The 16,938-nt window shown below is 41.9% G+C and overlaps 2 protein-coding genes across 3 annotated transcripts; one reads left to right on the plus strand and one right to left on the minus strand.

Moving 5' to 3' along the window:
* The first annotated feature begins 165 nt into the window (after window positions 1-165).
* ghrh (growth hormone releasing hormone) lies at window positions 166-3,556 on the plus strand. The gene is made up of 6 exons (XM_062544402.1): window positions 166-284; window positions 724-814; window positions 2,661-2,768; window positions 2,882-2,986; window positions 3,084-3,209; window positions 3,346-3,556. Exons 2-6 carry the CDS (start codon window positions 735-737, stop codon window positions 3,365-3,367), a joined length of 441 nt encoding a protein of 146 aa, XP_062400386.1. The 5' UTR covers window positions 166-284; window positions 724-734; the 3' UTR covers window positions 3,368-3,556.
* Window positions 3,557-3,675: 119 nt separating this feature from the next.
* Window positions 3,676-15,538, minus strand: rpn2 (ribophorin II). 2 transcript variants are annotated; one of them, XM_062544397.1, is made up of 17 exons: window positions 15,479-15,538; window positions 14,671-14,858; window positions 14,461-14,556; window positions 13,694-13,869; window positions 13,110-13,185; window positions 12,559-12,693; window positions 11,798-11,974; window positions 11,203-11,321; window positions 10,749-10,854; window positions 10,174-10,265; window positions 9,963-10,077; window positions 9,491-9,685; window positions 8,088-8,174; window positions 7,052-7,147; window positions 6,554-6,629; window positions 6,184-6,313; window positions 3,676-4,421 (listed from the first exon to the last, which is right to left on the minus strand). In XM_062544397.1, exons 1-17 carry the CDS (start codon window positions 15,489-15,491, stop codon window positions 4,406-4,408), a joined length of 1,893 nt encoding a protein of 630 aa, XP_062400381.1. In that variant the 5' UTR covers window positions 15,492-15,538; the 3' UTR covers window positions 3,676-4,405. The 2 variants fall into 2 exon arrangements, with proteins under 2 accessions (XP_062400381.1, XP_062400382.1); XM_062544398.1 differs by lacking the exon at window positions 15,479-15,538 and adding an exon at window positions 15,300-15,445.
* Between the last annotated feature and the right edge of the window lie 1,400 nt (window positions 15,539-16,938).

The raw sequence follows: 16,938 nt of genomic DNA on the forward strand, positions 1-16,938 counted from the left end.
AGAGAGAGAGAGAGAGATTGCAGGCGCTCACTGAGCTCCAACAGATTGGATATAGGAAGTTAGTGTATGATCTCTCAAGTCCTCTCATAGCTTTTATAAGGACAGGCAGTGTAGGTGTGGTTGAACCACACAAAACAATTTTTTCTTCACTCCTGGTAAGGGGCCACAACTGGAGGGTCTGAAGATGATCAGCAGTGCTGAAAGTACTGACCACGAATGATACTGCTCACCCCAACCAATTTTCACACGGAGTGTTGGAGATATTAAAGCGCCGCAATACCCCGGTATGTACATTTTGATGAATAAAATGTTTTCATATTTTGCTGTTGTAGAATCCTGGCCGGAATATGTCATTTACTTGAGAGTCTAACGTCTAAAGATTTTCAACAGAAATTTAACAGGAATTTCACTTTTTCCTCCAGGATCCTCATAGAAATATGATGTATATATATATATATATATATATATATATATATATATAGGCTACTTGATGTTGCAATATTTACATTTGCACTTATGTAGGCTAAGACATTACAAACCAAGTTACAAAATCCACATTCTACAGAAGACTCTTCTTGGATATTTAAGCACCATTACTGCTGTTATATAACATCAATTCCCAGATTCTCTGCCGTAATATCTGAGCAAGTGGGAAAACCATAGCATCAGCGGTTTTAGTAATGTAATTTTGACCCTGCCATTTCTTTCCCATTTTCCCTCCAGGACTGTCCAAAATGATGGAGAGGACTGCACTACTGGCTTTGTGCTGTCTGCTGATGCCTATATCTTGTTCTCCTCGATATCCATCACTGAAGTGAGTCATAAGACACAATTAAAGGTTATCTGACACATGAATTGTGTCATATCCTCAAAAATACATATTACTATGTTATAGGGTACAAGTAACTTTAACATTAAACTGTAATTGTCAGTAACTTAACATTTTATTTATTTACATAAGAAGGACAATTTGATTGTTGAATTTTAAATCATTCATACAGTAATTTTGCATTTGAGACTGAAAAGCAGGGCACCTGTAAAATCACTCTCTACAAACATATTAGGCTTGGCATGGTACTTAAATGTCTTTATAATACTGCGTTCACACAATTAATTTCGAGTACTATGAGAATAAACATTATTTTACATAAATGTTTATGTGTTTTGCAACAATGTTGTTAAAATCTTTCCACATAATTTGAGTTGTACATTATTTTGAGGCTTTGCTGTTTTGTATTTATGTGAATAAGAACTTTTTAAACTAGTATTTTATATTTATGTAGCCTATGTTATTATGTGCATTATGAGATAAAGGCAATTGCACAGTTTTGTTTTATTAAGTGTTGTATTTATTGCATTTTTAAAATTATATTTCAGTAATATCCTTAGTTCTGAGAATGTGATCACTTTCAAATTCAGAATGAAATATATGTTCTTGTCCACGCCGATTGATGTAATGAGGCATCCGCAGTGGCTGTTTTCACCCGAGCCTTTCCAGGTAGCTGTTGAATGCTGCAAACCATTTGTGCCTTGACCAGAGATTGTAGAAACGTATAGCTCCATTTTTTAAATGCAACCAAGGTTGAGTGATGACAAAGACTCTCAAAGTGAAAGCCCTGCAGTTGCACTCTGAATCCTCAGCATGCGGACAAGTCAGCATGCGGACAAAAGGGCGAGGTGACAGTGGACAAAGCCTGGATTCAAATGAGAGATATGTAGTATGATATTCAAATAGAGCTGTAGTGCAAGGTCAAAGGGGCAGTCAGTTCTCTCCATTGCTGTTGTGCAGTCAAAGGTCAACAAGGCCATTATGCAGGTTAAGGTGTTGATAAAACTAGACTGAATCATGCCGTTTTTAAAATCTCAACTTAGACTCATTTTAAAAAAACTCTAGCCTATTAGATAGATCAAATATGGTTGACCTTAAAGGTAAACTATGCAGTTTTGGCCATTTCTTCTTTCTGCTGTTTTCTCGTTTTTTCGCTTGCAGGATTCTCTGCGGAGCTGCCCTTACAGCTTCAGTGTATATATTATACGACAATCTTCAATCTTCTCTCTTCAATCGGTCAATCGGTCAGTCTGCCGTTTCCTCTTTCCCTGTTCCTCTGATAACGGTCTACTCGCTTTCTGCTTCTTTTCGCTGGCTATGCCATGACGAATGTCTGAGAAACCCCATCGCTACCTTGTTCTAGCTGGTGCCTGGCGTGTATTTGTGTAGTAAAGCAGTTTGTTACATCGCGACTTTCTGTCTCTGAGTCCAGCGGCCTGCCGGCCCAGTGGTTTTTCCGCTCACAGGCGTTTTAGGGGATAGCGAGGCAGCCACTATTCAACCCGAAAAAAAGACATATAACCATCCCAATGACTTCGAAGCTGTTCAGTGAAGGTAAATTATGCAACAAAAAAAAACTGCATAGTTCCCCTTTAAGGATATCTCGTCATGAAAGACGTGATTGCCATTAATATTAGTATGTAGGTGTCACATAAAAGTTCAATTGCTGATCAATTGCTCAATTGAATACAAATGTAATCTTTTTTGTGTGTGTAATGGCAGATCCTTATATGGAACACTCAAACAAATCAGGCTGGATAGAAGTGTGAATATCAAACACTGAAATAATTGAAAAAAAGTTCAATGTCCTCATCTGTGCTTTTACCTGCAGGTTTGGACACAGAGCTACATCCATCTTAATGAGCTCGACATTGGAAGATCCTTTGCAGCTACCAAAAACTGATTATAGCTCGTCACAGACACAGGAAGCAGTGTTTAGGCCAGTCTACAATCATTAATAATAATAATAATAATAATAATACAATTGTTATTATTATACAATGCATTGCTGTTTCATTTCTCTAAGTAAACATAAATAAAAATCCATTTTAGAACTGGAAGACATGCAGATGCCATCTTCACAAATAGCTACAGGAAGGTGTTGGGTCAGATCTCCGCCAGAAAGTTTCTTCAGTCCGTCATGGGGAAGAGACTGGGGTGAGCACATTGCTGTTCTTTTTTTCTAAACCAAATCAAGAAACCAGAAAAGATTAAACCTCTGTAAATGTCCTGTTTCTGTCTGTCTGTTCAGCAGGGAGGACACTGAACGCTTTGAGAAACGCCAGTCAGGCATTTATGAGGACACCTTCAAACAGGACCTCACAGCCATCCAGAAAGAGGAGAGGTATCGGGGCCAGCAACAGGATATTCAGAGGCTCAGGTAACTTGCTTTGCTCTTCACGCTCAGTGCTACTTGCAGTCCAACTTGCAAATTGTTACCATCTCAAGTAGTCCCTATTTTCAGGATACAGTTCCATACTGAGTTGATCGGTGGCAGAGGCATTTCATTCTTGCAGGCACTTTCAGTTTCCACTATGATAAGGGTCTCCGGAGAAGATCTAAAGCCTCTTCACAAGGAAATCTTTTCCTCAGCTCTAAACACGGGAGATCAACTGATCATCTTGCCCTCTCCACCCTGGATTGAACTGTCTACTCTTTTTTTTTTGTATGCACTTCAAAAATAAGTGTGGAATGTATGAAAATTGCACTGAATAAATAGTACATTAACATGAAGGGTTTTAAGTTGGGTGTTTTTATTCTGCAGACACGGCACACTCCAGTGACGTCACGGACCCATATCAGTTAATAAAACGTCAACGGCAAAAATCAAAACAGTACCACCAGAATATTCCACCCCATCCTTTTATTTTGTTTTAATTACAAAACATTGTCTGCCATTTTTGAATGTTTGCATGTGGTAGGGAGGTGTGTGGACAAGATTAAGCTCTCCTGATTTAGAGTGTTTCGGCTCCTATCTGTGTGTAACGGATACGCTGAGCATACAAAGACTTCATTCTAGCATTGGAAAAAATATCAATCCACTGATTCAGCAGACTGACACATGAACACACTCAAAAATAACATGACATCCATTACAGACAAAGTCTTGTCCAAAACATTCAAAAACATATTTTAACAACCTGACACCTGTTCAAATGTTTGTTTTTTTAAAAGATCAAGATTTCCATCCCCAATGTGAAAAGCAATAAAAAACAAAATTCAATTCAACAATGTACTCATACACTGACATTATATTACAGGCTTTAGTGGGAACATTATGGTCAAACCATGTCTATTCACAAGCATTTGTCAAGAAACTCTCATTTCTCATTGTACAGTGCATTCAGTTACTAGAAAATGGGAAAATTATAAACTGCATTTTATTTTCTGGACGACTGGACCAAACTGAAAATGATGGGCTCATAGTTTACACTCAAGCACAGACGGAGGCAAGTGCTTCACAAACATCTTGAGGTCTTGATTGCACCTAATGAGTGTAAAAGGCTTCTGTCTGAGTGAGATTTAAATAAAACCACAAACTGAAGGATTCTTGTCTTCTGTAGAAATATCTCGTCATTATTTCCCCTCAAGTCTAAAAACAAAAATACAAAAAGAGGACACATCAGTAAAAAAGGCCAAGCAAATGGCATTGAAATTCAGAGACAAACATGTACACACTGTGAGAAAACAAACACACAAAATACAAAAAAAAAGCTTCTTGTCAACCAAACACAACTTGAGACCGACATGGACACAACCCGTGTTATTCTTACAATGAAATCTAAAAGCCTTTCCCATGCACATTTCTTACATCTATTTGAGGTAAATGAGGTATGACAGTGTAACATGAATGAAATGTTACATATCGTATATGTTATACTGTGGGACAGACCCTGGGCAGATCTGCTCCAGTTCAACCCACTGCCTGCTGTGCCATGCAAACACAGAACACAGGGAAACCTCTCCATAGACCAAAACAAAAACAAAAATGGGAAGCACTGGTCAGTGAGCAGTCTGCAGCTGGGGGTTTGTAGCCTTTCACTCACACGGACACTCATGACATACAAGAACACACCACTGATCCAGAATGCAACAACATGCCATGCTCTTTGATGTGGAGCCAGGGAAATGCCGGGGTATTTGGGAAGCACATGGGTGAGGGAGTAGGCGGAATAAAGCCTTACTTCAGCCTGGAAGACTGGGCTTTGATACTATCTCAGAGTGTTTTTACCGCAGGCTCCTATACTTTGCCAACCTACTACTTTGTTCAGCAGCAATCCTGAAAGAGGAGCAAAGACGAAAAAACAGAAAGACAGAGACAGAGAGAGAGAGAGAGAGAAAGAGAGAGAGATGGGGGACAAAAGAGAGAAACAAAGAGAGAGAGAGGAGTGGATAGGTGGTTTAAGGAAACAAGCACTGCAGGAGAGCGACAGCACAAGGGATAAGAGTAAAGAGTGAGACCTGTTGACAGGAGCCACACTGGAAGGGAAGTGGGATTTACAGAAAGCAGACAGCACAGCTTTTATACGTCCTGCTGTTTACACAGAGACAGACTACGTGGGTTTAACACCGTAAAACTTCCGAGGGTGTCAGACGGATGTCAGCCTTGATGACCCAACAGCACACAAGACCCTCTTGTGCATATTCTGGGAGCCAATTACACCATAGCAAAGTCCTTGACCGGTAAAGCCTTTCGTGTCCTTCCCATGTCCCACAGGAGAGAGGTTTCCTGGGGCAAGCTCTTGACTGTGAGCCCTGGCCTGCCTGCCATCCCCAGGGATAGGGTTAAGGAGGACCAGTGGGTCATAGGCTGCTCTGAAGTATGCCAAATGGAGCTCACATGGGACATTAGCTGGAGGGAGACCTATTCCACCTAAATGGTCGCTAGCAGAAAACTACTGGAAAAAGTCTTTTTGCTCTGCTAATGCATAAGTGCACTTTAGAGCTCACTTTGAAATTGAGCCCTCCCTCTTAACTAATGCACAGCTCTGTGTAAATTCGTTGATATTTTTCCTTCTGGTAATACGGGCGATAATCGGCGCATTCAGACATAACAGTTCCAAGAACACAGTTCCACTAACTACTAACTGGAAAGGCTACCCCAAGAACTACAGTTCCTAGGGCTTTTTTTTAGGTTTGTATTCATGACTGAGATTATACGTCAGTAGCCCAATTATTACACAAACAACAAAGTAGCGAAACGGACAGCAATGCTATTTAGTTACTAGCAGCTACTTAAGTATATCTTAAAAACTAGAAGCTCATGGTATCAAGAAGCATTATAAAAAAAAATCTTTCATTTAATGAATTTTGTCCATTAACATATCTGTGTGATGGTGTATGAAGGTTGGTACCTTTTGACTGCTTTTTGGGCCAGCATGCGGTTTCCAGCCAGGAATGTGAGACTGCCGACGATGGCCAGATATTTAAGGGTCTGGAACATGTTGAGGTGAGTCCAGTAAACATACATCAGACCAAGCATGGCTGGAAAATAAACAGAACATAACATTTGAGGTGAAAGGATCAGCACATTGGGTCTCTATCTGCTGACAAGACAAAAGACAGTAAGGCACCTTATTACAAGACACATTAGACCACAATCATCCAAATATATATTCTTTAAAAATCCTCTTGTCTTTCATATATTTTCATAACATGCCCTTCCAACAGGTCTTTAAAACAATGACAGGCAGGTTAACTCAACAGATGGATGTTTCTGCTCACCTGCATGGCCAACATGGAAGAGCACGGTGCTGGGAGAGAGAGTGAGGTTTGCGATGTTGGCTCCCAGCTTGAACCACTGTGAGACAGGGAAGAGAGAGAGAGGGGAGGGTTGCGTAAGGAAGGGGGAGACAGAGCCATTGGGGAATAAACAGACAGTGAGATACCGAAATCAGTTTTGTGCGGTCTAGTGGCACAACAAAAGACTAGAAAATAAAGCTGACACATAGGGAGAGAGCTTCTCTCAATTTGGCCATGAGTAGCTCCAAAACACTCATAACAAAACACTCATCAGCTCTACTTATCCAGTGCAGTTTAATTACATATGACTATGATCTCAAATAAAAGCTTTCACACAGAGAGGGCTGGAAACACACAAAAAAAGTATTTCGTTTTGTCTGAATAACACTGCACATACAGTACATCGCAGGGATACGTTACACTTGTCCAGCAGCAGCGCATAGGAATATTAAACTGGAGGGTGCACACAAAGCAGCTTACCAGGATGAGCAGTAACAGGAATGGCGAGAGCACCAGGGCAGTGAAGGTGGTGGACACCACGTTGGGGGGCCTCTTCTCCGGCTCACGGAACAAGTGCTTTAAAAAAAAAAAAAGAAAAAAATTCACGTTCAGAATCAGAATCAGAATCAGAATCAGCTTCATTGGCCAGGTTTGCGTAACAAACAAGGATAACAAATAAGGCTACTCAACTATCTGTACATGGTTCCCCACCCATTTCCACTGACCATTTCAAAAGCTTTCCATGACCTTTTCAATAACCTTGAATTCAATGTCCATCAGTCCGTGCCTTTTCACAGGTTGGGGCTGATGATGCAATGTGACATGAGATTGGATAAAAATATGGGGAGGGAGAAGGCTCACCTGAGCACACTTTTTTAAGTATTTGTTTGGCCTTTTTGCCTTTATTGTGATAGGAAAGTGCAGAGGTAGACAGGAAACAAGTGGGAGAGAGATGGGGTGGGATCGGCACATGACCGCAGGGCGGATTCGAACCTGGGTCCCGAGGGCACTCGGACCCGTACATGGTAGCCTGCTGCGCCACAGCGCCCTCCACATTTTGACACTTCTGTGTCTTAGTCAGAGTCCACAAGAGACCATGTACTATTGCTCTGCACCATAACCAAATGTAGGGCCTAACTAAAAGCATCTCTGTGTGCTCCGATGATCCTTCTCTCTCAAGGAATTTACCGAATTCCATGATTTATTCAGGCCTGGAAAATGGGATTTTACAATTCCTTAACTTTTCCAGGTTTTCCCATGACTGTGGGAAACCTGTTTGCAGGATGCAAGATGGACCTTTATCTTGTTGAATGAGATTCAACAGCATTGTCACTTCCCAAGCTGAGATACACACATGGCCTGTATATGTGGGCGCACTGGCTGCATATGTATTAGTAGACATTCCCTCACTCTCCACCACCTCAAGCTGCTGCGAGTGTGAATGTGTGACTGTTGCAATGCAAGCTGTTGTTGTAGTTGTAGTGGAGTTTGCTGGTGTGGTGTCAGAGTAACGTACCTTGATCTCAGGCTTGGGGACGTACAGGGTTTTGGCCTGGATAGCTGAAGGGGCCTCCTCATCCAGGAACTTCAGTACAACATCAGCCTGTGAAAAGGTGGTAGAAGTTAAACCATATGGCACTACATGTACAGTATGGAGTGGTTTTAGTGTCATAGCTGTTCAAATGGACACAGTTTTGTCCATAACATTATGCTCTTCTCAACCCTCTCTCCTTGGTCATCGATCCTCAGGCTTGTTCCCACTGATCTGTAAAGAACATTGGATAGACTACAGTGTTTCCCACAGATTAGAAGGCAATGTGTGGTGGTCGCCCCATGTCTATTATATAGACCTATACTGACATTTCTGATATTCATAACAGAAAACTTTATGCAGATTATAGCCTACTATTCATATTACAGCTCCACTTCTTAAATTCAGCTGTCTGGTTGAAGCCTCAAAATATTGTAAACATAGCAGGCTAAGCTTATCATACTCTACTGGTTGGACTGTTCAGTTTCCCCACATGTGTTTAAGTTTCAAGGTAAGCTAATACTTATTCTCCTTAGGACAGGCCTTGGAGTTGAAAAACATTGTTGGTCAGTCAACTTGAATGCAAGAGTTTTAATCAAATGTCTGAAACATAGCCTACTAATGATGCTAACCGAATGTAACAGTAATTTAGCTAGTCGTCTTCTGTGCGTCAATGCGTCCACGATTGTCAATGTTTTATTTGGATTAAATGTGCATGTGGAGGGCGGCTGTCCATTGAGCGCGCACGAGAGCGGGGCAAGGAGAATGAGTTTACTTCTACTGTTTGGTAATTAAGTTGCACGCAAAGACTACAAAAGTTGCGGGAGAACTTTATGCTTCTACCCGAGCAGCGTCAGTTGCGTCAGTGCGACCACCGACCACGCTTCCAGGGATGATCTCGTTGGTTTTCATGGAGACAGACAGCCGCGTTGTGCACGGAGGGTAGGGGCTGTGCGTGCGTGCGTGTGACAGGGAGCGCAGGGAAAGGAAATTCAGCTTTACGAATGCTGCGTGTTTTTCAATAGCGTTTCAAAATAAGAATAAATAAATAAATAAAAGAATAACGAAACGCAATATGTGGCGGCCGGTGCTGAATCTGTGGCGCACCGCCACAAATTTGTCTATGTGTGGGAAACACTGGACTATCCAATTGTTGCCGCCCCATCATTCTTTATCTAGATCAGTGGGAACGAGCCAGAGGACCGAGGATCGAGGACCGAGGGTTGAGAAGAGCCCATTGACCGCAAAAACTATCCTTTCGTGCTATTGTATCTTTCTACCAAACAATGTTTACAAAGACGCTAGGATATAGTTTGATAAATCTAAAGAATCTAACGCATTGGTCATTCAAAGTCTCTTGCAGTACGGCATCTTCAGCGGTCACTTACCACGTTCCAGAGGATTGGGTTCTGCAGGGTGGCGTCTCCCACCATCAGGTGGAGGGCATAGGTGCCTGACATGGAGTCGAACTCAGACTTCCTCTCGGCTGTGTCCAGCTCAAACTTGTACACGTTCTTGGTGTCTGGCTCAGCCACAAACACCACCTCCTGTCCAGTCTTCTGGTTGTGCAGCCTCACAAACACCTGAGAAGGAGGAGTGAAAGATTCCCAGTAAAACTCACGACAATCAATGACTCAATAACTAATGACTCAATTTCAATATAGAATGTGCCAACATCAGCTTCAGTAGGAAAAATAATATTCAACACAAGCACAAGTAAGATCCATAGGTAACTTATTATTTCAAACTTTGTACCACCAGTATTTGACCTACAAGACACTCAAAATGCATTAACTCTATATTCTATGTGTAATCGTAATATCGAATCAATGCATTATTGTCAGATAGAATGATGCATACCTGATGGGGGGTGAGTTCAACCCCTGTGTTGACATCCACAAGCTGGAAGGACATGGCAAAGTTCTGGTGGCTGTCAGCCATGAAGGAGTTCTTCGCCTTGCTGGGATGGTCCACTCTGAGAAGACAGTACCGCACATCGTAAGTACTCAGAGAAAAACAGCTAATGATGGAGAAACAGCAGTATTATGGTTACTCAATTAAAGACGCTTACCTTGTGGTCTTGGTTCCAATACTTTGGTCCTTGTCCACCACAGAGAGGTCCATGTTAGTGATGGCTACCTCTGTAGACACCTTCACCTTCAGCTAACAAAATAAAAACAAGGAAGACATCTTTATAATAAATACAGACCCTTGACATGTGCACTCGAGTCAAATTGTACAAAAGTGAATACAGAATGGTTAAATCGTTTGCAATTTGCCATGCTATTTATGAATGAAAAAAGAAATATAATAACTCTGGTTAATTGGTTTGACCTTTACCTCTAATGCTAATATTTCATTGTTAATCTAATTACCCGTGACGACACCACGGAAACAGAAAAAGAACATGCATTGTGTGATTAACTGCCCTTTAACCCAGGCCTGTCAAGCCATTCAACCAATTAATCGCCAGCCCACAGACAAAAAATCAACCTGAATGAGTCTCTGAATCATCTGATGACCAGACTAGGACAATTAAACTGCACACCTGCATAATGGCTGCGAAATAAATGATTCCTAAATCTGACATAGGAGTTCAAAAAGTTCCAAATGTCAAGCAAGTTTGTGAAGTGAATGCACACCTACCTCAACATGGTTTGCAATCAGCCTGCTGTCTCCAGTGACGGCAACAGCAAACTGGTAGTAACCGCTGGCCGGTTGGCTGTCCATGAAGTTCAGCTCAAAGACACCACTGTGAAAGAAACGTAAAGAATTTTAAACAAAATCACACAAAAACGGGTTCAAAACATTTGCAAAACTCGTACAGTAATTTCCTGTGTATCAGCTGCAAGCTGCAGGACAGTGTTTTGTGCAAGTTAAAAGAAATAAACCATATTAATACCATATTAACTGCCCACTTGCATAGCTGAAGAAATTTTGTAAAATTGATGTATAAGCTGCGGCTAATAGTTGGGAAATTATGGGGTTTTTTTTTTTTTGGATGGGCCAAACATGTGTTTCTGCTTTGCATCAGTTTTCCTCACTAAAGCCATTAAAAGCACCTGATCTTGATTTGAATGAGTACAAGGGAGGTTCTTACTCTCGCAGAGTGAAGGGGGTCTGGCTCAAGATGGCGCTCTTTGAAGCCACAGCGCTTGCGCTCTCCACCACCACATTGGCAGACACCAGGGGCTGGCAAAGCACGTCCGTCACCAGGAGCTGCGGAACGGGAACAACAGGCCCAAGATTAACGACTCATTTCAAAACCATTTCAGACACTCAGTCCTTTTAATAATAATAATAATAATCCTAAAAAGTCACAAAATAGTGACTACGAGCCACTGGACTCGATGACCTGGTTCTAATCAATACAAAGTTAATTTACTCCAAACTAATATTTTCTTTACTAGTACAATTTCTTTCTGAGAATTCAGCAATCCATGTACATTCTCCTAATAGAGTTAACTCATCTAAAAATGTAGCCACTCCAGATTCAGGGCACATTCACACTAGACCCTTTGATCTGGACCAGACTTCATTTGTTCTGTTGGTTCAGTTATTTTTGATCACCTGAACGGAGTCTACTGAACTCAGGTTCAAACCCAAGATCAGGTAGAGGGGCTACAGGCTAATAATCCCACTCGGTGCTCGGCCCAGTTAAACGGACCAGGTGTGGAGGCGTCCTCAGTGTTTACCTGCAGGGTGGGCTGGCTGTGGGACACGGTGGCGGGGCCCTGGGCACTGACGATCACGGGCACGTGGAAACGGTTGCTGGAGAGGGCGGCAGCGGCACTGGCCACACTGAAGGCCTCGGCCAGAGAGTCCCAGGACTTCTTACTGAAGATGGAGTTCACCAGCTGGATGACCTGGTCCTGTGAAAGGTAAAAAAAAAATCAAATGTGATTTACTGTGAACTATTGACAATTTCACATTCTGATAATTCCACGATAACAGAGGGTCTCCTAGAAGAACAGAGACATGTTCACCAAGTGATGAGTAGGATGTTACACCCAAATATGCTCTCAAACACAGAACAACTCAACTGAGACACTTTAACAGCAAGGCTACCCAGCAGCACCTGGTACACACCTGGTACACACCTGAGATATGGCATGCATAGAGATTATGCTGCAACCATTAGTTTCATTAGTTAGTTAGTTAGTAATTAATGGAACTGGTGACATCAGAAGTGATAACAGTGCGCCTATTTGAAAAAAAAAGGGACAATTTTTCGCTCGCTACTGGAATGCTTCAGTTACACGGTTCGTTCGGTGTAGCCCAGCTGTAAACGTCCTTTTTATTTTAGTCATGTAAAAGTGCTGCATCGCCTCTTGTGTACTATACATCATTCCCTGATAGACTTTGCTGGTCTCTGAACAATTCGGTACAGTAGGATGCTTGCAAACAAATGTGCTAAACATGTCTGTCAACACATAATATCAGGTGAACAGTGTACCTCTTTAAGTGGGGGCTCCATATCCATATGGTCGGACAGACCATAGGCGGCACTGACAAACAAGGCAGTGGCCTCCAGGCCTTCTTCAAATTGCAGGAAAAGTCCACCAAGGTCATCCAGACGAGCTGCCAGGTCCTGCAAAGGGACATACAGTATCAGAGTGAATGAGCGACTCTGTCCATCATGGATTCAATAGTTTTGATTTGCCTATTCATTTGCAGATTTGAGTGTCATATTCATATCTAAGAGAGATGGCAAATACACACACACACACACACACACACACACACACACACACACACGAAAATAATATAAAAAAATATTATATATGCAATTTGTTTTTGAGCAGACATGTATATGTACTTCTGTGGGTGACCACATAAGTATGACAAATAAATAACAAACCAAAAAAACAAGGTTAGAAGTGAAAGAAAAATTAAAAAATCTGTATTAACACTTCTGAAGCGGAGCGTAAACTAAATGTGATTTATCTGATGCTCCAAAGCCCCATCTACAGGTCTCACAACACACCTACAGGTGAGTGCACTCACCTCAATCTCCTCCAGGATCCCGCCCAGTTCTGCCTGCTGAGACAGACGGGCAGCTGTGTGGAGGGCATAGATGATTCTACACACACACACACACCACACACACACACACACACACACACACACACACACACACACACACACACACACACACACACACACACACACACACACACACACACACACACACACACACACACACACACACACACACACACACACAGAGAAAGAGAGAGAGAGAAAGAGAAAGAGGGAGAGAGAGAGAGAGAAAGAGAGAGAGAGAGGGGAAGTGGTTAAAATAATTGCACTGAAACAACAAATCATTTCAAAGACAGCATGCCAATCCTAGTTCCCTTGTGAGTATTCAAATTAACATCCAAGTTGGTCATGATTCAGGCAATGACCAAGCACTTGTTTCAAAGCCAAAAGAGCTCCACTGGCAACAGTTTCTCAGTCCTACCCAGAAAATAATCGTACAATCTTTCATTAAACACAAACATGAACACTGCACACCTTATCTCAAGCTACGGAGGCTAACAGCATTTGCCAAATTATCCACCCCCTCGATAAAAACTTAAAACACTTACCCAAGTACATTGTCCTCTTTGGTGATACGGGCAGAGAGAGCACTGACCACTTCCTGGGAGGCAAGAGGGAGTCCCAGGGAGTTGAGGGCACCCACTGCCTGATAGATCTGAGCCACGGTGGAGTCCTCACTCACTGCGGCCAGCAGGAGCTCCCGGGTCTCATTTGACACAGGGATCTGTGCAGAGGATGACAAAAGTGTGTGAGGCAAAGTCATTTTAGGTAAGTCCCTCCACTCTGCAGCCATATTTCAATGCATCTTGTGCAATTATCGGCGTCTATTACAGGCAGAACTGCAAATGCACCAGGCTTCACAACACCAACTTCGCTCCAGCTGCTAGATCACTACATATGATTGGCACAATAGATTCACAACATTCTTTCACACAAACAAACAGGCATTTGTGGGTGTTTGAGGGCGTACGCCGTGCTGTTGGAGGTGCAACCACCATTGAAATCAAATAGGAAACTCGATATTGTTTGCACCTCCAAGCGGTCTGTGACCAAATACCAAATGATTGGCAGCACGATGTATTTACGCGTGAACTTTTGGCGGCGGCATGTTTGCGTTATGAACTAACCTCATACATTTCTATGAGAGATTCTTTGAGAGGTGGGTTCCCTCATTATTAGAAAGTCTCTGGTTGAGGTTGCCAATTAGTACGCAGGTCTAACATAACAAGCCAAAATAACCTTAAAGCGAACACACATACCACAATGAAGTGGAGTATCTGAAATGAACAAAAAACACGGAATATCAAAAACTTACCTCACATCCTGCAAGTGCTTGACCAGACTCAGCAGCATAGAATAAAGATTCAATATTTGATGGATCCAGATTTGACTTCAGAAATCGGCACGCTTCCTGTGGATGCATTTCAAATTCAGTATTCTTCATTTGCATTTAATCTTACGACAACATCACTCTTACTCACAGGTCATATTTATTGATAGAGTGAACATCTGTATAGGTGCTTACATCTGCATCCGCTACAGTCACTCCCAACTTGCTCAGGCCAACAATGGAGAAGTATGCAGACTGCAGGTCTGTGAAGGGCTGGGCCAGCCGGGCTTCCAGTCGTGCCACATCAGACGCTGTTAGGTGATGAGACGGGGTGAGGGCTTGAGCCCCGACCGCCAGTGCAAGGAGCACCAAACAAAGTAACCCTGGATTCAAACAAGGAAGTGGTCATTCCCTAGCAATGGTCTCACACAGTATAACACACTTTGTGGCAGCACTTTGGGTCAAACATTCACACAGACAGGTGCTTTTTTATCATGGGAAAATAATTTAAACGACAACGTTCAAAACATTTAGTGCACGAATGTAACGATCAGACAGTTTTCAGTGAGCTAACGTTAGCTAGCCACTTAGCTTATGTCTGGCATGCACACGTCTAGCTTGTCATCTCTCTGATGGGCAGACTATTGACTACGTATAGGTTTTTAAGATATTCCAAGAAAACAAAATACAGCACATTTAAGCTCGTTATGACGACCGGTCAAGTAGTCGATTGGCCAGGCTGTACATCCCATTTGAGTATTTAGGCTATCTGATTAGCTATACAGCTAGCTAGGTCTATTCAGCCATTCATTATGGATAGGTACCTGCACGAGTCATTGACCGACTTGCAGAACTAAAATTGAGCAGAACGCTGACTGTTTTCGATGTAAGTGGTATCTCTGTTAGATTAACTTAGGGTTTTCAATGCTGTGCTTCAAAACCGCGATTGTACGGTAGACAACTTGCAAAATATAAAATGACAAACCAAGAAAATCTCACTTACTGGTTTGCGCCATGTCGCCGAATGCAGCGTCACCAAAAGCCTGACGAATAGTTCCGGGACCTGATTGGGATATACCAAATTGTGTTTATGGGTGAGAATGTCAGATATCAACTTTCTTAATGGTCATGTAACAATTTGAATTTATATAAAATGCAACCAACAATACTTGAGAACATTACGCTTGTATATTTGCTACGTGTAATTATAATTAATTCATGAAATTATCTTTACTAATCCATAGTGCAAAAGAGCTATGTAACCTATCAGAAAGAATGGTTGGGTGATCCCGAATCCAGCGAATGTACAAATTTTAAGTTTTCTCTTCTGGGCACATTTTTTAAATATATCTGCGTGTGAAAGCAGTCACAAATAAATTGCTTAACAACCCGTTTAGCTAATGCATTATCTATATAAGGGATATCTATTTTCAAGAAAAGAAAAATCACTCTGCTATGTAGTGGGCGGGAGGCGTTTTGAAGGTATTGTGTCTCTTTCTCATTGGTCTTTCCAAGTAGACACCAAAATAAACCCACCCCTTACTTGAAACTGTCAGAATGGTAAGGTCCGAGGCTTAAAGGGATAGTTCGGATTTTAAGACACGAAGTTGTATGGGTTCCCTGTCAGCAACGTAGTGCATCAGCACTGACTTACCCCCGACAGCGTCCTGTGAGCCGAGATCCAGCCGGTTTTTGATCGTTTTTGATGCCGGACTATTTTCTTCAGCAAGTTTCTGGGGTCACGAAAGTAAAGTGTTTTTCTTCTCAAAACCATATGCGTTCAACAGAGTGATATATTTGCACCACAAAAACGTTGTCCAGCTGTCAGTAGCGCGCAGTGATAGGAATCGCGAAAAATAAGTAAGTGATAACGAGGTTTGAATTTTTCCTGGACAACGTTTTTGTGGTGCAAATATATCACTCTGTTGAACGCATATGGTTTTGAGAAGAAAAACACTTTACTTTCGTGACCCCAGAAACTTGCCGGACTACTTTCTTCAGCATCAAAAACGATCTAAAACCGGCTGGATCTCGGCTCACAGGACGCTGTCGGGGGTAAGTCAGTGCTGATGCACTACGTTGCTGACAGGGAACCCATACAACTTCGTGTCTTAAAATCCGAACTATCCCTTTAAATAACTGCAATGGCACCTCTGTGAAATATTACGTTTTTTATTGTTTTCATACAAACAACTCACAGAATGGAAGATCATTAATTACTTCTAGGACCTACATTAAATTAAGTACAATTGGTGTCGTAACATATCTCCTTTCCTCATAAAAGACATTTCACTAAAATATTTAGAATAAATCACCCTGATCTTAACATGGAAACAGGTTTGCCTGAGTTTAAGGTCCTATTCAATTTCACATTCTATACACAATTTCCAGAAGGGTTCATTTACAAATTAAGGAGCTCTATACTATGTACTGTTGATGATTCTGTTGTGGTATGAGCATCCT

The sequence above is a fragment of the Sardina pilchardus genome, chromosome 9 (genome assembly GCF_963854185.1).
Source record: "Sardina pilchardus chromosome 9, fSarPil1.1, whole genome shotgun sequence".
Lineage (NCBI taxonomy): Eukaryota > Metazoa > Chordata > Actinopteri > Clupeiformes > Clupeidae > Sardina > Sardina pilchardus.

Excerpts from the sequence above, each read along its gene's own strand:
- rpn2 (XM_062544397.1), bottom strand. Across the intron at positions 12,694-13,109 it reads GGATCCTGGAGGAGATTGAG|GACCTGGCAGCTCGTCTGGA; the intron begins GTGAGTGCACTC and ends GTCCCTTTGCAG. Across the intron at positions 9,686-9,962 it reads TTGAACTCACCCCCCATCAG|GTGTTTGTGAGGCTGCACAA; the intron begins GTATGCATCATT and ends CCTCCTTCTCAG.
- ghrh (XM_062544402.1), top strand. The coding sequence starts at position 735 with ATGATGGAGAGGACTGCACTACTGGCTTTGTGCTGTCTGCTGATGCCT. Across the intron at positions 815-2,660 it reads CCTCGATATCCATCACTGAA|GTTTGGACACAGAGCTACAT; the intron begins GTGAGTCATAAG and ends TTTTACCTGCAG. Across the intron at positions 3,210-3,345 it reads CAGGATATTCAGAGGCTCAG|GCACTTTCAGTTTCCACTAT; the intron begins GTAACTTGCTTT and ends TCATTCTTGCAG.